General features: G+C 38.4%; 1 protein-coding gene across 2 annotated transcripts; it reads left to right on the forward strand.

Annotated features, from left to right (window-relative positions):
* On the forward strand, nt 1-25,927 carry becn1 (beclin 1, autophagy related). Of its 2 annotated transcripts, none has more exons than XM_057359393.1 (12): nt 1-98; nt 711-841; nt 3,184-3,248; nt 5,565-5,623; nt 10,562-10,652; nt 13,876-14,012; nt 16,836-17,030; nt 18,235-18,381; nt 18,577-18,726; nt 18,997-19,057; nt 21,189-21,331; nt 25,504-25,927. In XM_057359393.1, exons 2-12 carry the CDS (start codon nt 715-717, stop codon nt 25,670-25,672), a joined length of 1,344 nt encoding a protein of 447 aa, XP_057215376.1. In that variant the 5' UTR covers nt 1-98; nt 711-714; the 3' UTR covers nt 25,673-25,927. The 2 variants fall into 2 exon arrangements, with proteins under 2 accessions (XP_057215376.1, XP_057215377.1); XM_057359394.1 differs by having other exon boundaries at nt 27-98; nt 711-750.
* Nucleotides 25,928-26,424: the final 497 nt, after the last annotated feature.

The following is a 26,424-nucleotide window of genomic DNA, read 5'->3' on the forward strand; positions in this document are numbered from 1 at the left end:
AGTCATTGATATCTAAGGCATTTTCGTCATACGTCACTTCCTGTTAGAAGAGAAAACTGGAAATCAGCTGATTTTGTTAGGGGGTCGGTTGCTAAAAGGTATGCTGGTACTACCACAATTATCTTGATAATAGTTATGACATTACGGTTTATTTTTTTTTGCGTAATGTTTGTGTTAGTTAGAGTCTTAGCCACACAACTTTAACGGCATTCATTTCTTGTGCTTGGTTGTGACAATGCAGAAGATAAGTGTTTGTTATATTAAAATAAAAGCATCGCCTTGCTTGCTGCGAGCGACGTGACGAGAGAAAACAAAATACTTTTTTTAAAACGAGCGAATTAATGACAACGTTAATATTTTCAATCGGAAACAATGGTCTCAAAATAAACGTTACCTATTTATTTGAGTCGTATCGTTTCAGGTCCCACGCACAAACAAGATCTGGTCTTGAGTGGTTAATAATGCAAAATCTAATAAAAATGTGATACAGATAGGTTGTTCAAGTCAGTCTGTCATGTCTCTAAATTTAACCCCAGTTTATCGTTTTACAAGTTATCACAATACTGGATATTTACATTTTTAGAATGTAGCTACGTCAAAAAAATACCATAATACTACCACAGTCCATTTTTAGAACCATGGTTTTACCGTAGTAAGATGTCAATAAACACTTCACTTTTAACTGTCGTTTTGTATTATGTTTCCTACAGCATAATGGAGGGTTTGAAGTCCTCTAGCACCACCATGCAGGTGAGTTTTGTATGTCAGCGCTGCAGTCAGCCCCTGAAGCTTGACACATCCTTTAACGTTTTAGACAGAGTGACCATCCACGAGCTCACGGGTATGACTATAACCACATAAATCACACACATCTCTCTTACCAGACCCCGTGTCTCAATCAGCTCCCTAGGCCGTGAATCAGGGCATACTCGCATTGTACTGGACCGTACCCTATCATGCCCGAGACTGGGCCTGAATTTCGTTTTTCATACTGGGAGAGAATTTCCCATTACATGAGTAGCATTGGGGGGATTTAAAGATTTTTGTGGGAATAAATTTCAACACATCCGTTTTAATTTAAACAACACATTTTTTGTATAATTGAATTAATATTAAACCTTTGGACAGAACGTATTTTAAAACTATACATTATACTCTACAATTATTATATGCATAACAGAAGTCAAGTTACAAACCAAGCAGCGCTTAAAAGTCATACACAATATTTTTAATGAAAACAACAGACAAAACCGTGGCGGTGGTCTGTACTCTGTACATGCCGGCTTAAATTGTGCTTCAGGACATGGGCTAGAGAAAACTACATCATCAGATACTGACAGTGACTTGCTGACTTCAAAAAGTAGAAAGATTTAAATCAGTTGTCATGCTTAAAATCTGATGATTAGTATTCACCGGCATGATAACATTGTTACCAATAATAATGGGCAACTTGAATCTTGATCCTTGAGCGTCTTCTTTGTTGACCTTTGACCTTGTAAGTACTTGCACATTTTTATTCTTTCAAAATAATAGTTTGTGTCACCAGTAACACCAATGACACAAAATCAAAGGACAGATATAATTTCTTAATTATTTGTATAAATAAATAATGATTTTGGTTTGCATTTATATGCATTTATCAGAATCAGAGAATCAGAAGAGCTTTATTGCATTTATTAGGCCCTCTACTTGTGTTTAATTGGTTAACTTAATTCAAAAAATAAATGAAATGTTTATACACCACACAAAAGAGTTAAACATAGGGAGGGGGACATGTGTTTTTTCAAGTACAAATGAAATTCTAATTAATTTAGGAAAAAATGTACAAAATTATAAAGACTTAAATAACAATCAGCATTATAAAAAAATTAGTTAATAAAATGCTGAGTTGCCTTTAATGCAGATAATGCAGAGTGCTGCTTTTACATGTCTATTAAGCTTTATAAGCTATCCTACTGCTTGCTATCCGAAAAAAAACATGAATTAGCACTATTGTTGTACTGAAACTGACAGGTAATTATTTATAATGAACTGATGTGTCAGTAAAAAAGACCATTTAAATATTAAGCCAAGAATATTATGTTACATATGTATTTGACTATGTATGTTAAAGGGGTGGTGCAAGGGTGTGTCATGCATTCTGACATGCAACCTTGAGAAGGCTTTTTTATGGTGACAACTTTAGTTGAGGGAGAAATGTAAACATTCGCATAAATCACGTCATGCCGCCAGTTCCGCTCACACTATGCGTCTAGCCCCTAAACCCAAACACCTGAGACCCCCTCTGCAAGCGGACCAGGGCACGGTTAAGAGCTAGTGCTGGCACTATTCTAAGGACCCAGACCATAGGTGTTACATAATCTGGTATGGTTCCATTCGCATAGTGTAAGTGCGCTGTCAGTCTGTTGTGCACATGGGTTTGGGCACTGGTAAGGACCCTGGATCATTACACATTGGGACACTGATGACTTATTTAGCGGTGATGTAATCACTAAGGTGTTGTGAAGCGTCAGGCAGAACCCAGTATTCTGCCAAAATTCGATTGCGTTTCATGATGTTTATTGAGTTTGCTTATGCGTTTTCGGTTAGACAACTTCAAAGGGGGGTGTGCGGTCTCTATATTTTCTTTGCGGCAGATGTCCGGACAATACTTTTTTAAAATAAATATTTAATCAATTGAGCACAGTCGAATATGTATTTAAAAAGTTAAAATCAAATGTTTTATCAGGCCATTTATTTTATATTCTGATACCCACAGGGGGCGCTTAAAAACACAAATATGTTTATTCTGCTTTTCAGGTGGTTGACCTGATATTTTCCGACAAGCGCCTTCTGTCCGCTGGTGGGAGTGTGCTTACCTGTAGATGTGCACAATTTTTGAAATAAAATTTACTTGACCTTCAAGGGGGGGCGGGGTTGCCTAATGGTAGGGAAAACACTGATTTCTAGGCAGGGAACATAGGGAGCATCAAAGCTCCCTGGTTTTTGTGTTGCATTGTGGGAATTTTAAGGGAATTAACGTTTCACTGGCAGAATTCTTTAAATGAGAAGCCTTTAAAACGAAAGACTGGTCAGTGCCCTGACTACTGAACAAGAGAGCTGATTGAGAGACACTCGGAGAGATCTTAAGTTAATTCATTAGGAAGTAGGTTGAGTTTGACTTGTCTTTTTTTTCACATGCAGCTCCATTAGTACCTGTAGCTGCCAGTAAACAGTCCGGCAGCTATGAAGGCAGCAGTGTGCCGGAGGTGAGTATACCATTGATGCACTTCAGCCAAGGGGCGGCATTTGCACATGGCAGGCGCCATACCCTGGCATTCAGACAAAACATGGAAATAAAGAGCTCATTTTATTGCTAATTACAGTCAGATTATTCAAATATTTTTAGAAGACCTGATCTAAACAAAGGTAGACAGTGCCGGTCCTAGAAGTCTTGGGGCCCTAAGCAAACCTTGGCGAGGGAACCGTGTCATAATATTTAGAAGTAGAAAAAACATAACTATAAGAAATTAAAATAAATAAATAAACCAATTAACACACTTAAACGAATGAAGAATGAAAGACAAAAAAATCATACTAACAGTAAGAACAATAAATCCAAATTTTGATGTGTGATTTACTGAGAAAAATAAAGCATGATAAATATAGTTTACTCAAGAAAGCTTAAGCATACAAAAACATCTCTAAATGTGATTGCTAATGGGTATTTTTTTGCAATAACAGGAGTTAAATGCCAGCTTGCACAAGTCATCGTAACTAAACAGGAATGACATAAACAAAAAATTACATATTACCATGGGCGAAACGAAACACAAAGTGGGCCATTATTGATTTCAGAAATTTGTACTGGAGTATTGTTTTGTAACTAATACATTGCATAGTTACATAGCAGACGGACACCGACACAAATGCGCAGAATTATTTTAAGTTCAAATTGTTAATGCTACTATGTAAAGGAAATACTGTTATAAAAAAGCACATTATTTGTTTAGTGTTTGCAAAAAAAGCACAAAGGAGGTGTACACTGAAACTTTATTTCAAATGATTTATTTGTAATATCTTACAAGCGTTTTCTTGTCGCTGAACGTGCTCTTATAAGCTTTTTGCACTGCTAAACCTCGTCTTTCATGAAGCGAAGTCTAAAAGACATAAACAAACAACCACCTCAGTTACTTTTCTCTGTGTTATGTTCGTTTTATAATGAGGCGATCCATCTTCTCTCCTGTCTGACAAAACTTTTCTTTTTCCCACATGAGTAGGCGGGTTTGGGCAGTAGCTAAAGTTTTCACCACATACATTTAAATTAGCAGCCAGCTAACAACAGCTTATGATTTGTTCTGGTTTCACCTCTCTCCTGTCTAAACTAAATTATTTTATTGGTAATTTACTACACATTGTCATATAAATAAACTGAAAATACTGTCAATTATTTAGACTAAATCTTACTAACCACTCTTGCTAAATGGCCTAAGAACACCTGCGTTCTGAGGTGTTTTGAGTAACTGATTTGATGGATTCAGACTGTTAAGACATCGCAAAAGATTGAAGTTAACATGGAAAACACCAGTTAACATAGAAAGCACCTCATCGCTGGATAGGATTTGTTTTGTTCGTTTATGTCAATTGTACGATTGGAACCCTTGTCAGAGAAGAGGAGACCTGTTATTGATCACAATTCATCCGGGGTTAATTCAGGTCAAATATTCACCGGATGCTCCACGTGAAACACAGATCGGTCTTGTGACTTTTTGTCATCGTGTAAGTTGCTTTTGATTGATGTGCGCGCGAGAGGGGCAATTCAGAAACCAGCTTCATTCGCCGCTGCACAGACCTATATCGGCATATGATATCAAACTTACGCTAGAGTGTTTTAAAGCATACAATGCTTCCGCAGCTACTCGCATCATATGCCTTACGGTCTGAGCAACACAGAATGTAGTCGAACACGAGTGCACGGGCTCTCCATTCGCTCTTTACTGCAGTCATCAAAGGCGCGGCTGTCGTCCACATTGCTCTTAAATCACATTATAAAAAATAAAGTATGAAGTTTTTCAAATGCTTTGAAAATTTGGAAAATGTCAAATAAGACATCAATGACCATGAGAAAAGAAATTTCAGAAAAGCATTCAAAAGTTCCAAGCGCTTTTGTAAAAATCGTTATAACTTCTGAACGCTAGTTGAAACTTCACAAGTACGTTCAGGACACTAATTCAATAATGTTTACCAAATTTTGTGTGGATGTCATATTGTGCTGTTCTCGTTGCGTACTCTTGTGCATTTTCAATTGAACAGCCAGCTAAACTCCATCCACAAAGTAGAGATGAGTCGGGAGTCATCATAGTTACTCTTGTTTAGCAAGATGCCGGGTACATTATGAATGAGTAAAACTGTAAAAACAGCAAAAAAAACAATTATAAAAAAAAGACTAAACAATATTCATGTTTGTAGTTCTGAAACTTGTATGCGAAAATGCTCCGAATGAAGTTAATGAAATCAAATAACTCAAACTGTTAAATGACAATTAATAGCTTGCAGATGTTGGTTTAACATATTTATTCTTTCAGGACACTTTTTTGGAGAGCAAACAGGATGCCGTTGCCCGGAAATATATTGCATCTACAAGGTAGGATCCCCTGCATGCGCAAAGTTATTAAACTGTGTAACGTACATCATTTTAGTTGTATCCGTATTAATACGAAATCACTGCCATGACCCTTGTAATGACAAACAAATATTGTAAAATATACAATATCTCACAGAAGTGAGTACACCCCTCACATGTAAATATTTTATTATATCTTTTCATGTGACAACACTGAAGAAATGACACTTTGCTACAATGTAAAGTAGTGATTGTACAGCTTGTTTAACGGAGTAAATTTGCTGTCCCCTCAAAATAACTCAAAACACAGCCATTGAACCGCTGGCAACAAAAGTGAGTACACCCCTAAGTGAAAATGTCCAAATTGAGTAATATCTCATGAACGTATTGATGACAGATATCAGAAGTGACAATCAAAGAATGTAATTTTGTACTCACCTTGTTTCTGTTTGTATATATTTACATGGTTTATAAAACACTTCAGGTTGCACTACATACATCGCACTTTATTTTATTTTATTTCATTACTAAAATGACATTACATTTCGTTTGTTGACATACTTGCACTTTTTGTGCACATACTTGCAAATTGAAATGTATAAATGCGCAACACGAGGTTCGAACCAGCGACCAATTGCACCCGAGACTTGCGAATTTATCAGGTGCGCCACTCAGCTTCACCCAGCAGCGTTCAAGGGTAATAAAAAATATAAAAGAGTAATATCTCACGAATGCTAGATGGCACTGTCTTGAAACTTCAAGGGTACGTTTGGGACTACAAGTTGGTGACGCGTGTCAAATTTTGTGGTGATATATCACACGGTTCAAAATATATCGCGATTTATGCCAAATTTCAGAATGGCGGACAAGCCGATCGTTCAATCGACATAATCGTACTCACCCGATCCGGCACGATTCGAGAAATCCGTAGACACCGAGATCACGATTTTCTGACAAACATTTCAAAAGTTAGAGGCACATTATACATTTTTCAAATCTCGCGACCCATAGGTGGCGCTGTTCCCCATTTTGGCAATGACCCCCATTCCGAGGTGTAGTTAACACGTACCAAGTGTCGTATCGATGAATCGAACATTGGCCGAGTTACAGCCTCCAATACATTTTTGGGTCAACTTTGAAAAGTTTGCAGCGTCGTAACTTTTGAGCAATTGCGAAAATCTCAATTACTGTGCATCTCTTCTATTCGTCTCAGTCCAAAGATCGTCTCAGCCGATTTTCGTGACAATCTGTCACAATTTCTAGGACTAGTAGCGAAAAAATGCAATACTGTACTTTTCAAGATGGCCGCTACTGTAATGGGCGGAGTTTTAGTGTAAGGCATGGAATGTGATGAGCGTGACGAGTGCATAACATGTGCCGAGTACAATTTTTGTACATCAATGGGTTCAAAAGTTACAGCCGTTTGAAAAGTGCATTTTTGATCTGTTGGTGGTGCTATAGAGTGAGTGCTAGAGACCCCATACTTGGTCACGTGACTAATGAGTACCACCTCTACGAGTACATTTTCCTACGTACGGTTCATAGGGCTACCATAGACTACCAATGGTTAAACGGAAGAATAATAATAATACTGACAAGAACAATAGAGGTTAGGGTTGTTGCCCTTTGGGGCTTGGCCCCTAATTAAGGAAATCATAAATGCAGCTCATAGACACCAAACATGATCTACATATCATCTTGGTTAAATTAGTTACTACAAATCTAATAATTCTAGTAGTTATACACACATTCATTCAAACTACTTTGGATTAATGTTTAAGACAGACATAACAACAAGAACATCAATACATGGAAAGGTTATAAATGAATATACAGTATGTACATTTCCATATAGATGTATTTAGGATTGTATATCTGTCCCCAAAGTGAGTAAAGAGAGTTCATCTCCCTACATTCCATTCGGTCGTAAAATAACTCTTATCTTGATGGTTTGGGTGGGTTGCTATCGTCACCAGAGATCTGGTCCTGCGCCTGGGTGTTAGTTGCAGATTGGGGGTAGACCCCCTGGCGACTAGCTTGCTGGTTGGGTGAGGGGTGTTGTTGTTATATTTAAGAATTATAACTAGTTATTGCGTGTCTGATCGGTCTCGGGCACTACAACTGCCTTAACCCTCTTGGGCATGGAGTTCACCAGAGCTTCACAGGTTGCCACTGGAGTCCTCTTCCACTCCTCCATGACGACACCACAGAGCTGGTTTATTTTAGAGACCTTGCGCTTCTCCACCTTCTGTTAGGTCTGGAGACATGCTTGGCCAGTCCATCACCTTTACCCTCAGCTTCTTTTGGGGTCGTTATCATGTTGGAATACTGCGCTGCGGCCCAGTCTCTGAAGGGAGGGGATCGTGCTCTGCTTCAGTATGTCACAGTACATGTTGGCATTCATGGTTCCCTCAATGAACTGTAGCTCCCCAGTGCCGTCAGCACTCATGCAGCCCCAGACCATGACACTCCCACCACCATGTTTGACTGTAGGCAAGACACACTTGTCTTTGTATTCTTCACCTGGTTGCCGCCACACAGGCTTGACACCATCTGAACCAAATGAGTTTATCTGGATCTCATCAGACCACAGGACATGGTTCAGTAATCCATGTCCTTAGTCTGCTTGTCTTCAGCAAACTGTTTGCGGGCTTTCTTGTGCATCATCTTTAGAAGAGGCTTCCTTCTGGGACGACAGCCATGCAGATCAATTTGATGGAGTGTGCGGCGTATGGTCTGAGCACTGACAGGCTGACCCCCCACCCCTTCAACCTCTGCAGCAATGCTGGCAGCACTCATATGTCTATTTCCCAAAGACAACCTCTGGATACGACGCTGAGCACGTGCACTCAACCTCTTAGGTCGACCATGGCGAGGCCTGTTCTGAGGGGAACCTGTCCTGTTAAACCGCTGTATGGTCTTGGCCACCGTGCTGCAGCTCAGTTTCAGGGTCTTGGCAATCTTCTTATAGCCTAGGCCATCTTTATGTAGAGCAACAATTCTTTTTTTCAGATCCTCAGAGTTCTTTGCCATGAGGTGCCATGATGAACATCCACTGACCAGTATGAGAGAGTGAGAGCGATAACACCAAATTTAACACAACTGCTCCCCATTCACACCTGAGACCTTTTAACACTAACGAATCACATGACACCGGGGAGGGAAAATGGCTAATTGGGCCCAATTTGGACATTCTCACTTAGGGGTGTACTCACTTTTGTTGCCAGCGGTTTAGACATTAATGGCATTAATGTGTTGAGTTATTTTGAAGGGACAGCAAATTTACACTGTTATACAAGCTGTACACTCAATACTTTACATTGTAGCAAAGTGTCATTTCTTCAGTGTTGTCAAATAAAAATATAAAATATTACAAAAATGTGAGCGGTGTACTCACTTCTGTGGGATACTGTATGCTCAAAGTTATTCATACCCTAGGTAGATATGACCAAAGTTGGCTGCGAAAATAAATCTGCATCATTAAGCCTTTTGATCTTTTATTTAAAAAATATACAAAAATCTAACCTTTCATTAAATAATAAGAATTTTAAATGGGTGGAATCTCATTATAAAAACATAGCTGCAAGCAGTGACTACGGGGTCAAGCCCTACAAGGGCACAAATGGAAGTATATGTGAACATTTCTGATGAAGAGTTTTAAAAAAATAAACAGATTTACAAACATAGGTAAAAGCATTTTGAACACAGTATAATTACTAGGTGGCACTGTCACTAAACTTATATAAGTTGAACAAGATATGTCACGGATGATACACATAGATATAAATAACTAGATGCCGCATTAGCATTTGTTTCTATGTGCCACTATACATATTAGAACGGTGCGAGCCGGTCTCTTTTGCCAAGTCTATGGCTTTTTGACTGTTGCTGCGGGTTTGGAGTGGAAGGTTGGGTTATTTTGCTGTCAGCGATGAGTTGATAATGCTAAAAAGAGGATCTTTAATTTCTGGTAATAGATTTGTAGGTATAGGTTCTAGCATGCATTTTGTTGATTTAGATGATATAACGATTTTAGACAGTTCATCGTGATCTACAGTAGAAAATGGGTGCAATTGCTCCTCCTCTGGTTGCACAGTTGTATTGTTAAAAAAAACTAGGTTTGTGCTGGTTTTCTTCCATTTGTGAGGAAACGTAGGTGGATGTAGACGGCTTTTCTTTTTAGGGCTTTCCTGTATGTTATAATACTGTCCTTCCACGCTATGCAAAACATCTCCAATTTAGTTCTCTTAAAGGGATACTTCACCCAAAACATGTTTGAAGGCATACGCACACACCACATACTAAGATACTGTGTGTGAAAATGGTATTTTGAAAAACTAAGGCTAAGCCTATTTTACAGACATTTCTCATGAGACAAAATTTCATTATCCATCACGTCTGGATCGACACCCACAGCATATTCCGCTTCGATGTCTGAATATGCAGACTCCGGGTCAGTTTCATGGTCAAAAATCATCCCAATCACCTCTAATGTTGTGTATTTCCTCTTCGTCATGTTTTGTTTGTCTATTTTATTACTTTACTTGCTCAAAAACTCTCTGATCTGTCGCACTCCGTAACTCCCTGTTCATATCTGCCCTCTTCCGCTCTCCACGAAAACTGCAGCAAATGGCTGATGAAACGCAAGTGATTACCGTAATGCGTACATACACATGCATACATGTTCAAAAAGCTCAATTTGTATGCTTTTAGGAGCAATTCGAATTTTCTTGATAGCACAAATTGTTGAAGTGTTACGGTAAAATGAATACCGTTTGCTGAAATGCGGTTTTGAAAGGGTTAATGATGCACTAATAGAAAAAAGATCACATGATTTTCACAGCCTTCTCTGGTCATATCATATTTAACTAGAGTATGAATAATTTTGAGCACAATTGTATAAAGTGATGATTCAGTTGTAATATAGTACAATTTATATGCAGTTTTTTTGTGCTGTAGGTTGATGTCGACTGAAAGCACAAACAGTTTCACTCTAATTGGAGAAGCTTCAGATGGAGGAACTATGGAGAACTTGAGCCGAAGACTAAAAGTACAACTTCACATTGTAACCATTGTATCCCTGTCCATTAAGTGTTCTTTCCTATTGTTAAGGGTTAAGCCGTATGGTAAAAAGTTCTGCAATTTGGCACACAGATAGAGGACTGATGTGCAGGGCTGTGCGCAGCCATTTTGAGGGGCAGTGGCCGAAACAAGGGTCGGGGTCAGGAGAAGACAGCGCACGCTCTTATCTACTCATCACACTGTAGCACTCAGTAAATGTGTAAATCTATATTTTATGTTGCATGTTAAGGTACAACTTATTTAAAACATTTATAGTAACCAATACAGCATTTTCACAATAATGGTGATTTGTTGAAATTTCAAACATTTTTCAACATTATTTGCGGGTGCAAAAGTGATATTTACATTAATGCATTTGGCAGACACTTTTATCCAACGTGACTTGCATTGCATTATACTATACATTTGTCTCTGAGCATGTGCAATCCCTTGGATCAAATCTATGACCTTGCACGGCCCTTCGGATATGTTGCCATAGCACCACCCCCAGTTCAAAGTTTCACTTACATGTTTTCTCATAACGTTTAAAATGTGATCAGTCTATCTTGTTTTCGCTATTACATTTTTCTGCCATTTAAATGTTTTTGTAAGACCTGCTTTTTTCAAACTAGACCATTTGTCCAATTTGCACAAAAGTTGCAGGTTTCCACACAACTGGTATGTTGCATTTCTTCACACTCCTGATAAAAAGTTATTTAAAGGTTTCTGTTATGCCATTGTGTTCTCGTATAGCGCGTCAAGGAATGTAGTGGCCAGCACACCAAAATCGATTTAAGGCTGTATCTTCTGCTAATTTTTGTGCATTGATACAAAACTTGGTGTATGTCATAAGTTTTTATCATGCACAGTTTTGTCACAATACTATCCAGTTGGTCCAAAGATTTACTGTAGATATGGCTATTTTTCTTAAAACTTCTAAAATAATAACTTATATCGTGGAATTTTTCTGAGGAATGACGTCATGTCTTGTCTTTGAAGTTTTTTTATTAATACTTGCCATCAGGATCAACTCAAAACAGAATGACAGTTATCAGTCTGAAGCGAGTGGAGAGCCTCTCTTTGTTCCCTTACTGTAACTCTCAACGTCCAATCACTCATCATCATTTCATGGCTTTTTCTTTGTCTTCCCAATACGTTGATCTTGTCTACAGATACCTAAAATCTCTTTTTCTAGAGGTGCTACTCCACTGTCTGGCAGGAAACTATATTGACACATTTCTAAAAATATTTGTTAGCCTTTAAGTCGCAGGCACATTTCAGCCATGAATCACTTCCTTGGAAAAAGGATATTATTGTCAAAGTTAAAAGACACTTATCTATGTATATGCATGTAACTAGCTTTGCTAAAAGATAATTGAATAAGAATAACAATTTCCACTTCAATTCCCCACTTTTTGTCATTTGACAACCTTAAAGACACATACATGATCATAAATCAGGACATTGAAAGTTGCCTAGGTTTTTTTTTTTGCTAAGCTAGTTGTCATTCCTACTCTACGGTTACACAACATTTCCCCGTCATGATAGCAGCCATAGGAACAGCTTGGAGGATAACGTAGCTTTCCTGTTTATAATCATGAAAAACAACAGAATAAAACAAACGCGTATAAACTGCAAACTTCTGGGAGTGGTAACCTCATTTAAATGCGGGAGTGAATGCCCTGATAGTTCCATGTGTCCACATTTGTGATGATTGACACAGTAGTAACCATAGCAACGTTCTGGCGTCTCGCAGCTGTAAGAATGTAAACCGTTTGGTATCTGTTATTTTTTGTAACTTTAGGTTTACTTCAGGTGTTTTTTTTGTTTGTTTTTTAGGTGTAAAAATGGTCAGTTGCGGATATAAGTGATTTTAGGGTCTTATAAAATATGAATTATTTGTATTTTTATGGTTTATTTAGGGCTTGTCTTTGTTTGGGGATTTTTTCTATGAAGATCTGGCAACACTGTCGCTGGCGAGAGCGACTAACGATAGCCCAGTGTCAAATCTGCGAAAGTAAAGACTTCTTTCACTGCTGTTTCTAGCACCTCACATATACAGACGAAAACACATCTCTGATGGGCGTTTAGATACGTCATAAACACAGTTATTGATTTCCGTTCCGTACACACTATTCTGTTATCATGAAACCCACAATAACTTTTAAAATATCAGTTAGCTTAAAGGTGCAGTTTGTAACAATTTTGCAGTAAAATATCCCAAAACCACTAAGCTAGTGTTATATATTTTGTTCAGCTGAGTACTAACAATATCTCAAATGTGTCCAACTACTTGTATATCGTGAGAAAATGGCCATTCTAAACAGTGACACGGGGCTGTGCAGTCGCCTAGTCAATATCGCCATATCCGCCTTCCCCTGTGTGACGTAGAAACCGCATGACAACAGTGTCGTGGACAAATGCGGAAGTAGTGTCTAGCAAGCCACTAGCTTGTTTCGAGCAGTCACTTATCTATGGACCACAATTATACGCAACATTTATAAAACTTTACCTCATCCGCTAACATGATTTCCCGTCTGATTGATGGCCATCAGCGGTGGAGTTGAAGACAACAGATCTCATCATTCCACGCTCCTTCACAGCGTCATCAAGCTACGCCATTGTTGTTGTTTTGATCGTGCAGCGATTTTACAAACTGCACCTTTAATATATAAAAGGCATCATTTATTGGGTAATTTTAATAGAGGCTGTGCACTGATGTTGCTTAACACACACCCCGCAATCGGACTGAGTGGCAAAACATCTGGTTTATGTCAGCTTCATGTGTCAGCTGCATGTGTTTGAGCACAATTCACACCCACTGGTAATGCTGGGAAAAATATCTGAATATTGTTCTTCCGAACTTTTGTTTTATATGCTTTTGATTAATATGTGCAAGGGAGGAAAAAAAGACCGATCGGCATATGTCATCAAAGTTCAGCGAGAGCACACATAAGTTTTGAGAGAAAAAGAAAGTGTAATCACAAGCTCGACTGTCGTCTACATCACTCAGAAAATCATTTTCGATCGTCAAATAAAGTTTTGGCGGGGCTAAAATTCACTTTGGTGCCTGCCAAAAAATTCCATGCAGGAAAAACCCAGATTTCATTTCTATTTTAAATGTGCATTGTCATTCAATATTCCATAAAAATGTTTTATTTTATTTTATAGTGACTCTGATCAGAATGAATGATCTGTGTGTTTGTCCTTAGGTGACGAGTGACCTGTTTGACATCATGTCCGGTCAGACGGATGTTGATCACCCTCTGTGTGAGGAGTGTACAGACACACTCTTGGACCATTTGGACACACAACTCAACATTACAGAGAACGAATGCCAAAATTACAAGTATGACTCAAAATGTTCAACAACTATCGTTTTTCTTTCATGTTCTGTGAGTGGGATATGTTATTTGCCAGTTGTACTGTAGAGTCGCATATTATATTTACATTGACACTGACATCTGAACTCTTCCCTTCCCTCTGTAACTTTTTGCGAATTGGTGTATTAGACTTCATTCAGCACTGTGTGGGGCGATCTGCGTATGTACCACAAGAACACTCCTATTGCTAGAAAGTTAAAGACAAGAAATTGTAAAACCTACATGCTTCTTCTGATAGGGACTTGGCACCGTTTCATGCACTGTGTTTATTCATGTCAGTGACACCCAAACAATCACATCGTTTTTCACCACTACTGGGAACATGTACTGTAAATGATCATCAGTGATCACCAACCCTGTGTCGTCTCTGGTGAACAGAATAAGGAACTTTACGTCAGTGGCAAGTAATTCAAATCTAATGAAGCACGACACATCGTCACATGCCGCCACAAAATTAGTAGCTGAGACCTTGTCCATACGTTTCTAACTGTGAGTATTTAAATATTTCGCCTCCTAAAATGCAATGTAAAGTATGCACGAACTAACATTCCGCTATCATACTGGCAGTCGAAACATTAAGAGCACTTGTTATTAAACTGTTTACTTTGTACGAAACTACGAAAAAAAGTACAGTATGTCTAGCAGTTGTGAAGTTGGGACACGTCTTTAGAACCATCATTTATTTTTAGACTTATTTGTTGACCAGTTGTGGTCTGTGCAATAAAGAGTAAAAGTTCTGGCCTATTCTATTGTGTTTTATTGTTCAGTATAGTAATGATAATCTTGATCATGTTTCATGTATGTCTTTGTTTTATGCGATAGCTATATGTTGACCATGTAGAGTTAGTTTCAATAAATAACCATGTATTCTAGGGTCGTAACGGTACGTGTATTCGTACCGAACCGTCACAGGTAAAATTCCAAATGAAGTCATCATTCCTATGCCCTACTCCCTTCGAAGGGCAGAGCCCTTGGAGTTTAGACTTTGGAGTGAGCAGGGCATGTGCGTGCCATTATGTAGACGTTTGGAATGCACTCGGCAAAGGGAGCGACGTAACGACATCAGCAGAAGTCGCTGTTTTAATGGCATAACTTAAGCATAAAACCCTTAAAAAGGACATTGCACGTTTGTTTATTGTTTTAGTTTTTCTTTAATTTCGTGTGATTTGTGTAAATATTGTGAAGTTTGAAACTGGATGACTATTTATATGCTCTCCTTAAAATATTTCTTACTAAATCTAAAGGCTAGATTTTTTTGTGTTGAGGCAAGAAGAGTTTGTGTTGAGTTAACTGATTTGTTTAATGCAGTAGGTTACCCTCTATAAAGAATGATGTAACTGATTTTTGAGTTTAATGAAACCATAAGCGGTTATAGCATTTGTCGTCCCCATATTTCTCACGTAAAAACGAGCTCTATTGCAGCTCTATTGCAGTTGCCCATGATTCATCTGAATTGGTGGATTTGTATCCACATAATTCCCATGTTTCGAATTTCTCTAGTTTTACTGTTGTTAATTGTGATTCGATATCAAAACTTGTGTCAGCAATAAATCCGACTACTTGCGTACTTGATCCATTTCCCACTATTGTGCTGAAGAAATGCTTGCCATGACATCAGCAATTAAACATGTCCTTAAAAAACCGGGGAGTGATAACGACAAGATGTCGAACTATAGGCCTATTTCAAACTTGCCATTTTTAGCTAAAGTTCTGGAGCGTTTGGTAGTAAGCCAACTACAAAGTCATCTTTCTTTAAACAAATTGCTAGAAACATTTCAATCTGGTTTCAGATCTGGACATAGCACTCTACTGAAGGTGATGAATGATCTTCTTGTGCAGGCTGACTCTGGGGCTTGTGGCATTTTGGTTTTGTTCGACTTAAGTGCTGCATTTGATACCATATATCGCACTACTCTGCTGGATAGACTACATTGGTGGATTGGGCTCTCTGGTACATGTCTTAAGTGGTATCAGTCATATCTTTTAGAACGTACTCAATTTGTTTATTCTGGTTCAAATAGGTTTCAGACTGTTCCTCTAAGACAGTGTGTCCCTCAGGGATCAGTACTGGGTTCTATTCTTTTTAGTATTAATATGCTGCCTCTTGGACAAATTATTAGGAACTATGGTCTGGGTTTTCACTGCTATGCAGATGACACCCATATTTATATTAGTACTCAACCTGATGTTGCACTTTCACTTGAAACTCTATCTGCTTGTTTATTGGAACTTAAGGCCTGGATGAGACAGAACTTTCTTAAATTAAACCGTTCCAAAACTGAGGTTTTACTGATGGGCGCTCCAGCCGCTGTAAATAAATGTCATACAGTTAAAGTGACAGTGGATGACAGCTTGATCTCCCCTTCTGAGCAGGTGTGGAATGTTGGTGTTATTTATGATAACCAGTTGAGTTTTAATACTCATTTTAAACATATTACAAAAGTAGCTTTTTATCATCTGTGGAATATTGCACGCATGCGGCCCTTTCTATCTATGCCTGATGCCGAAAGACTTATTCACGCCTTTATAACATCTAGGCTTGATTACTGCTACTCACTTTTTGAAGGTTTACCAGCAAATTCGATTAAGATTAAGAAACACAAAATGGCAGTCACAGTGGCACACACGACACTCATGATCACTTTACTACAGTAAATCTTGCCACGTGTATGTAAAGCTTCTTTGTGACAATGCAAAACTTTGTAAAGTGCCATATAAATAAGTTGATTCTACATAAGTAGCCGTTATATTATGAGAAATAGGTTGTGACTTTGTCTGTAAATTGTCAGGAACTGTTTAGACTTGCTGACTCAGCTGCCAGAAGAGGAGCAAACCAGTCTACTTACTGAGCTCCAGCAGCTAAAACATGAGGAAGAATCCATGATCCAGGAGCTGGAGCGCATTGAAATCCAACGTGAAGCCGTGGCCAAAGAGCTAGCTGAGAGACGCAGCCACAGTCAACAGCTGGACACAGAAGAAATTCGGTGCGTATGATTTTTTGTATATAATTGTAATTGTATCAAATTCTTGTCATTGCTTTTGTTGTTGCCAAGCAGTCTGTGTTTGTTTTCTGGCTTATGAGCTGGCATAACTTTCTAAACCCTTTTAGCCGTTATGTATTTACTAATTTTAGGTCAAGCCCCTAAGGGGTACTTTTTAGAACACCTTTTGTCCGATTTGCATGCAATTTGGTATGTAGCATCCAGTGTTGGGCAAGTTACTCTGGAAATGTAATTAAATTACTGATTACTCCTTTTAAATTTTCTAAGCATTCTAAGAGAATTTTATGGTACTAATTCATATTTATGCTATAATTATTATCCATTTTTCTCCCCATTGAAAATATAATTTTTCAATTAATGCATTATTTCAGGTTAAAACAGATAACAGGCCATTAAACTCCAATCTTTGAAAAGCAGATTAGTGCCTTCTGGTTGTGAAAAAGTAAAAACGTGTAATGTTATGGTGTAACTTCTAGGTTCCTGTGTGACGTGTACGTGTGTGTGTGTGTGTGTGTGTGTGTGCGCGCGCGCGCATGCATGTGTGTGTGTGTAAGAGAGAGAGAGAGAATCTTTTGTATTTTTATTTCATTTATTGAACATATTCTCAAAATTTGCTCTATTGCTGCCTTACCAGTTAATTTTTTGAGTGTGTGTCTGTGTGCGTGGGTGACTATTTTACACTATTGATCATTTAGATTGTCACCCTTTGATTGCTGTGCTTTTTTTCTGCACAGTGGCTGATTTGTAGTTTGTACCACCAAAAGATTCTCTTGAGTTTTTTTTATATTTCCCATTCATTTCCTATGTCATTTTTGACTGAGGAGGAGCCAAGTATGACTATTGTTTTGTGACCCTTTAACATATACAAATCGTGTCCATAATTTGTTTGTGTGTTCGCAGAGCTAATATGACAAAAGTTTTCAATTGTCATCTCATTCCGATGAAGCTACGATTTTTAACATTTCAAAATGTAAGTTTTTTCGGTCAAAAATGACCGACGTGTCTCAGGAGGTTACATTTTAAGAAAGGCGCTTGCAGGATTTGTCTCCAGCAAAATGCTGTGGGGAAAAACACATTCTTTATGGCCACATCTGTATATTACCACATCAAGCTCGTCTTTTGCAAAAAAGAAATTTGATTTTACAACATGTCTTCATGATACCTTTCTTTTTTTCTTCTGTCTTAGCTATCAAAAGGAATACTGTGAGTTTAAGCGGCAGCAGCTGGAGTTGGATGATGATATTAAGAGTGTGGATAATCAGATGCGTTACTGTCAAATTCAACTGGATAGACTCAAGAAGACTAATGTTTTTAATGCCACCTTTCATATCTGGTTAGTATATTTTGAGTCGACACTAATTTAAGAATGATTGTAGCAAATACATGTTAAAGAAAGAACAAATATTTATCAAGAAGGCTTTATAAGCAAAACGGTAAACTGAAAAAAAAATGCATTAGGATTTCTGTGGATTTACCATAAAAATGCAAACAGACATACACACATTGATTTTTTCTGTTTTTTTTTCAGGCACAGTGGGCAGTTTGGAACAATAAATAACTTCAGACTAGGGCGATTACCCAGTGTTCCAGTGGAGTGGAATGAAATTAATGCTGCCTGGGGTCAAACTGTACTTCTGCTGCATGCCCTCGCAAGCAAGATGGGGCTTCACTTTCAGAGGTGTTGGATAGGAAAAACTATATCATTTGATTATATTAATTAATATAACAGATAATCATTTAAAATATTTGTTCATTTTAATTCCAGTCATAGTTAAATAATAGTTGATTATTCAATTAATAAAATAATTATCTATTAATTGTTGTTATTATTAGTGTTATTATTTTCGTTTTGTAACAGATTTATACGAGTACATCAGAAACATGACAAATCTTTACGATTGTAAATGAAAACGAAACCTCTCGTATGGTTCAATGCTTTCTTTTGCAGATATCGACTAGTTCCTTATGGAAATCATTCCTATCTGGAGTCTCTTACGGATAAGTCCAAGGTAGATGCACTTAATTAATCCACCTTATAGTACTCAGAGGTCGATTGCAAAGAAGGTCTTAAATTTGAAATGATTTATTATATTTTAAATATATTATAAATGTGAATTTCAGGAGTTCCATGAATCAGAATCAATCAGACTGGCAGGTTCAATTGTATATTTGGTGTGTCAGGTGTATCTGACATCGGAGTACAGCAAGAGCCATTCGACTGTGGACTGCTCCGTATGCTTTCAAATGGTTCTCAGACGGCTTGATGTCATACATTGATTGCCCTGTGCAGCACAGCATGAAGTTGAACACACCTTTTATTAACTGTAGATTGACTTTTGGCTTTAATAGTAAACAAATGCACAAAGCAGGAAAGGGGCGATTAGATTTCCCTGTGGAACCATAAGCAGAACATGGCCACACACCACTTACTGTGCTTTAATACTCTTGTCAGAGACTTAGGGCCATTACAAAAAGCAACAGCCTATTCACTTTATTTTCGTAAACACTTCCTTTTTGTGCTGAGACTTCCGTTTTATTAGCCGGTGCTGTAAACGTTTTTCAAGCAAAGACCAGGAGACGTGGATTTCCTTGAGCAGTAGTCTTATTGCAGAGAAGGCTTCAAGCCAGAGCGTGCCGCTCGTGTGCAGCAGTCATCAAGTCTGACTTACATTAGAAGATACGTTTAATTTATAGCCTTTTGAGGGGTCCATTTAATCCAATCAACATGACTGTAGCTGCGTTTACATGGACCAGTGTAATCCGATTAAAAGTCCAATCCGAATGAAAACGCTCCATATAAACACGTCAATCAGGTTAAAAATGCCCAAGCCGATTGAAATTTCAGTGGGATTGTAAGGGGGGTTTATGCCGTTTGTAATCCACTTGATAGGACATGTAAACACTTGATCAGATTAAAAACCCAAGTAGAAAGACGACGCTGGCTCGTACAGACGTAAGGGCGCATGACGCACGGAACGGAGCAGCTGCTGCTAAAGAAACCACAAACCATAAATCTGACAGCGGTGCACATTTCCATATGCTTGTCATCTCTAAATGAACATATTAATTAATTTGAAGCTCGTCATGTAAACACGCACATCAATCAGATCACTTAATTGACCTTTCATGTAAACACTACATTCAGATTGCAAAATCTGATTCAATTCAATCCCTTGTGTCCATGTAAACGCAGCTTGTCTCACACAAACCATTTCATGATCATAGGAATAAAGAAGAGTTCGCACCTTCGGCCTGGCATTCACTCCTGACTCGAACCTTTGACAATGGAGCAAAACACAGAGCCATCACATGCAATGTTGCGTGTTCCTCCTAAATACCAAATGCAATGCATTTCACATTAATAGTTGTTGTTCAGATATATAGGGGAGAGTAAGAGAATCAGCTGATCTTAGAATAATCCTCAATTTTACATTTCCACACGGGCTGGGGGAAAACAATGTCGTGTGAGCACACTCAAAACACGATAAAAAACAGTTATGGGAAATATCTTTCCATCTAAATATTTTCCGTCTATTTGACGTCTGCATTTATATCTAGAAGACATCTGCAATACATAGTTTGCGCATCTACAATGCGTCTCAGAGACGTCTGCTGTCAGATGCCATATAGACATCTATAAGACCTCTGAGGGGAGACCGGGAACAGCCCTAGCAACCCCTGGACCCCCCGAATGCGAACAAGTCTCCTAGATTTTGGTCCCCAAATGTTGACAGGTATCTGCGCAGTGGGAAGGTCGCTTGAGTGTTTGTACATGAACTAGACCACAAATTTGTGTTTTTAACACAAGTGGAGCAAATATTCACTCTGCCTGTGTCCTTACAACTAATAACAGGAGAATCGAGACGGCTGGTTGCTCTTGCATTTTACATTCAGCTCTGGTACGTGGATTATGGTCAAAAACAACTGTTTGTAGACATTTTTGGCGCTTGTACCAGCTATTATGGCAGCATCTAACTGCACACATTAGCTTTGTACCTTCGGGTTCCATGATAAATATGAACTAGCCAGTCAAAACTGCACTCTTGACTGCCCTTAGCTGTGGCGTCTTAACACAAACTGCGCCCACATTTATGCCAAAAATAAGGTGAATAATAGCTCATTTATGTTATTTTCTTGTAGGAGTTGCCATTATATTGTTCAGGAGGTTTGCGCTTTTTCTGGGATAATAAATTCGATCATGCTATGGTGGCCTTCCTCGACTGTGTCCAGCAGTTTAAAGAAGAGGTGGAAAAGGGTGACACAGGCTTCTGTCTGCCATATAGGTGAGAATGTCCACAATACATCATTTCTTTTAAAATGTGATTTATTTCATTTCAGTCCTTATTATCATTAAGCATTATTTTGAAAAGTATCAAACGGCAACTTTTTGGGGCAAAACTTCTTGAAGTGTGGGTCACGGCAGATACTTGTGCTTCAACATTTGTAGTTGATGCAAATTAAATCTGTAAATTAGCTGAGCAGGCATGATTACTGGCTGATTTAGATCATTTCAAAGAAGACCAACAATGATAAGGATCCCTTTCAAGCAGTTTTAACATGTTTAAAATGATTTAGAAAACAGGGCCCTTTAATAATATAACTGCTGAATTTTGTGGGGCCCCTGTGATTGTCACCACCTTTCACCCCATTAGCCACGGCCCTATTGATTGAGTAAATATATGAGTAATTTGCGCATAAAACTGACCTTCTCGAAAACCCTCCTCCAGATTCACAAATACTTTGTAAACATCAGATCTGATCGTTAAATAAAGTTGTGCATGTTAATGAATGCCAATAATTCGTAAACAGGGTGCGCATGCACTCTCATTTGCAATTAGCATAATCCCCATCTATGAAATACAGCTACAGAAGTTACATGTCTAGGAATGCTTCAGCAAATCCAACATTGAATCAGTAATTCGCTTTACTATATTATACTCTTAAATGCAAGCAATCTTAAACTTAAAGAGTACATAACACGAGATCATGAAAATGACATTTCATGCAGAGTGTAAATGTTTGAGAGTTAGCAGTCTGCCAAGATGTAAATCCGAAGGTGAATGAATAACACAGTTATTGGCTTGGAAAATCTGAATCACGCAAGCGAGTCGTCCCTAGTCCGATTCGTGAACCGACACAGATTTACATCACTACATATAGTCCCCGCCTACGTTTTGCTAGGACTGCGAAAACTTCACTCTTCTCCCCCAAACACTGTAGCTCGTGGACCAATCACAGCAGACTAGACCATCTGACCAATCACATCAGACTAGGCTAGCGGAAAGGAGGGGATTAGACGGATGAATCGAAGAACGAATCATTTGAGAGTCAGTCAAGAAGTAAGGTAAAAATAACTAGCTATTATTACGAAATAATAGTGTTTTTACACCTTTTATGTACACATACTTGTTGTTGGACACTCCATAAACAAAAGTAGGACCTTAAAAATCCCAAGTTATGTACTCTTTAATAACTAAGCCTCTTCGAGATACTTGTTTTACTGTTGATCTTGTTTTAGTAGCTTTGATTTGTCCGTGCTGTTCCCCGACCACTCTCGGTCTCTCACGTGCTTGTGTTATGCTGCTTGAGGGCCAACATAGCCTAATATTTTTTATTACAAAACAAAAAGATTATTTTGAAAATGTTTTTGAAATGCAAGCCCAAATAATGAGGGGGAAAGCAGCCAAAAAGATGTCAAAATAGATATGAACTCCTTCAATGCCGTTTAAAAAACATCTCAGGGTGAGACCTCAACAAGCTTCTTGATGAAACATTTTCTGCAATTTCTACACAAAAACGAACTACATGATCAAATATTTCATATATTTAGGATTTTTTACTAACAACATGACTCCCATAATTATGTTATTAACATTATATAATTTAGTTATAGATGTTTATAAAAAGAATATGGCATGCGATGATTCACAGAAAGTTCAAAACATTTCAAAGCGTCAATGTAAAATCTATGAATCGATAATAATAATCAAAATTACAATATTAAGGTGAATAATCGACAGTGATGATTTTAGTCATAATCGTGCAGCCCTGATGAAACGTATAGTGCATCAAAATGCAGTGCCATCAGTTTGCCAGGTGGAGCTGGGGAAGGAGGAGGGTTCTGAAAACGCGCTGCACTGCTGCAACAATCACTAGCCGAGATTTAAACGTAGAGCAGCAAGCTCATTGGCTGATGATACAGAAGGAACCAATCACTTCACCATGTAGTAGTTATTATGTCGGATAGGTTTAGACTTTAAGACTGCGCCGTCTAGAGTTTCATGGCAGAACTATTCATTTATCCAGCAGCGCATCTCTTGGCAGCAACAGTTAATCATAGAAGTGGGAGGTTACACCGGACATAGGCGAAAAATGCCTTGACCGCACATTGGCCACTTTGGTCTGTTGCTGCAATACACAACTCCCTTCTATTTTAGATTGATCAAAGATTTGGCACCCTTGTATTTAATTCACTCCGCAACCTCAATTTATAAGAAAAACAGCTCTGAGTGTTTTCTTTTCAGTCTGGTTTGAGAGTCATCCGAGTCCATTCCTCCATAAAGAATTTATCCAGATGCTTCAAATGTTGGTGCTCCCTCTTCTTCAGTTCAACCCACTCATTTTCTATAGGATTCAGCTTAGGGAACGTGGATGGCTATGGCAGGATGTTGATGTTGTGTTCAGTGACCCATTTTTGTTGATTTTGATGTTTGTTTTGAACCAATGTGCTGACGGAAGATCTAACCAAGACCCATTATAATATTTCTATAAGAGCAAGTCAGGTTCCCCTTCCGTCGGTCTCTTGACGTTGTGTTGAGAGACAGACTGGGGTTTGATCTCGACAACCTATCATCTCCGAGAGGAATTTTAAAACGCCAATGGGCTTGGCGAATGGCACACGGACGCCAGTCCCCGCCCCGTGCATACGGGTATAAAAGGGAAATGGTGGCGGCCATTCACTCATCCTTTGTTCTTCGGAACCTGCGTGACATATATGTCAAGCGCTTTATCTCTTCGAGATCTTCTAGACTCTTCCAGACTGCTGGAGCACAGACTTCTCCCTCTCGATAGCGGACTTCCCCTAAGTGTCTCGGCATCGAGCTACAGACCTAAAAGAGCAAATTTCTCACAGTTGCGAGCATGTCTCATGGGGCTCAAGCATGCAGAGGCAGGATTTGTCAATCCGGCATGTTCTGTGTGTGAGAACATGGCGATTAAGGTGATGCGGTCACGGCTGGCTACGTTCTTTGTGAGTTTTTTGGGGGAAAAAGTCGAAGTACATGGTTTATTAATAGCGAGAATTGACCCCTATCCTGAAGTGTGACCAAAAAAACTCCTACAAACTTGTCAGATTTGCACAAAAATTTGTATACAGCATCTACAGACACTCTTGACAAAAAGTTATTAAAAGGTTTTTGATTGATCAAACAGTCCACGTATACCTCGTATACCTCTTCACGTATACCTCTTCAATGAATCTGAAGGTGAGCATGCCAAAGAGTTATATAGCTGTATCTTCGCAATACTTTGGAATATTGACACAAAACTTTGTATACAACATCAGTAGCACATCTTGTTTACCTCATATTAATTTTACGACAACGTCGCCTAGTGGTCAAAAGATAAAAGCAATTTCCTTGTGTTTTAAGTGCTTTTACCTATGATTTTAAGTCTGATTTTCAAAACTCATGATCAGACACGACCACATGTATTGCCTTTTGTGCCCTTATAGGGCTTGACCCCATAATTGCTGCTTGCAGCTATATTTAATGATTATTATTCATTTGTACTACTTTTATTATTATTGTAATAATGTGTGTATGTATGAATGCATGTGTTTTTATATGAGTATATACATATGGGTATAGGTAATAATTTTCCCCCAGGTATCCTTTTGTTCTGATCGGAAATTGTTGTGTTAGGGTTGGGTATGATGGTCATACTGTATGTCATGAGTAAGGTGTTATAAAAAAAAGTTATTTTTGTTTTAAATGTGGAGTAAGGCACGAGAAGAAACAAGCATTGATAGAGACAGAGCCATTCATGAAGCCTTACACTCGCGCTCCAGGGACTAACGTCCACTAGCTGCATTTTAGTTCTTCTTTTAGTAATATTGCTTGCATTTTAATGTTAGCTTTCCCTTCTGAAAATTGTTTGTTTTCATAATTTGATATGGGTTCAAGATTTGGGTCCCAAACCACTGCAAGGTAATTCACATCTGCATTGATGTTATTTAAGGGTATAGCTTTTAATTTACCGCTGCTGTCAACTTTAGTCATATAAAGATTGATTTTCAAAAAACAAAATTTTGTGCAGTGAAAATGCTCAGTGACTAGTCATTTTTGAAAGCCATTAGCAGTGGCTGGTGAGCAAACAAGTTAATGTCAAGCCCTGTATACACTGTATACAGAACGCTCTTACCAGCACTTACATTGTGTTTGTCTTTTGTGTTCAGAATGGATGTGGACAAAGGCAAGATTGAGGACACAGGTGGCAGTGGAGGCTCTTACTCTATTAAGACACAGTTTAACTCGGAGGAGCAGTGGACCAAAGCCCTCAAATTCATGCTTACTAATCTCAAATGGGGTCTGGCCTGGGTGTCCTCTCAGTTCTACAACCGCTAGATCTGATTCTGGACTGAAACCTGATACACAACAGGAAATCATTACTGATAATGCAGTGTAAGAACAAGAATGGAAAAAATACTTTTGTGAACTAATAACTATAAATAAAATTATCTTTATTATCTGCTAAATATGATAACTTGGAAGGGTTAATCTACTTGTAATTGTTGTAAATGTAGTTGAATTCAAGATTACTGTCCTAAATGATTTTTCTCATTTCCATGTATTTTACCTAAAATAAATACACAAACTGAGTCGTACAAAAATGCATGTTCTTTTTCATTATCTCGTGTTCGTGATTCACCTATGGGAAGGGATCTGCACCTGACCTCTGAGGAAGCATCCATTTGCACCAAGTCTGGCTTTGACAGACAGGAGCGCATGCCCTATGCCAGGTGAGGGTACGCCCCTCACCTAATGCATAAAAGCACCTGCGCACACTACCTTTCCTCAGTTGACATTTGCTTCTAGCGACTTCTGGATATTTAATTCACAGCTCATTGGTTCGGAATTCATTATTTTAAATATATGCTAGATGTGCGGTAAGTGCACTCAAATAGAGAGTGACGCCATTGAGATAAAAATATTTCAAACTTTTCGGAATTCTGCAAGCGCACCAAAGGTCATGCGACCAGAACCAACAACTCGGCTTCACCCTTTACGTATTAACTTTGTATCATGTAAATACTGGACCATTCTATATCAACTCAGCTGATCATAGAAGTACCCAGAGCTGTGTAATCAGTCAGGCT

The sequence above is a fragment of the Triplophysa rosa genome, linkage group LG18 (assembly GCF_024868665.1).
Source record: "Triplophysa rosa linkage group LG18, Trosa_1v2, whole genome shotgun sequence".
Classification (NCBI taxonomy): Eukaryota; Metazoa; Chordata; class Actinopteri; order Cypriniformes; family Nemacheilidae; genus Triplophysa; species Triplophysa rosa.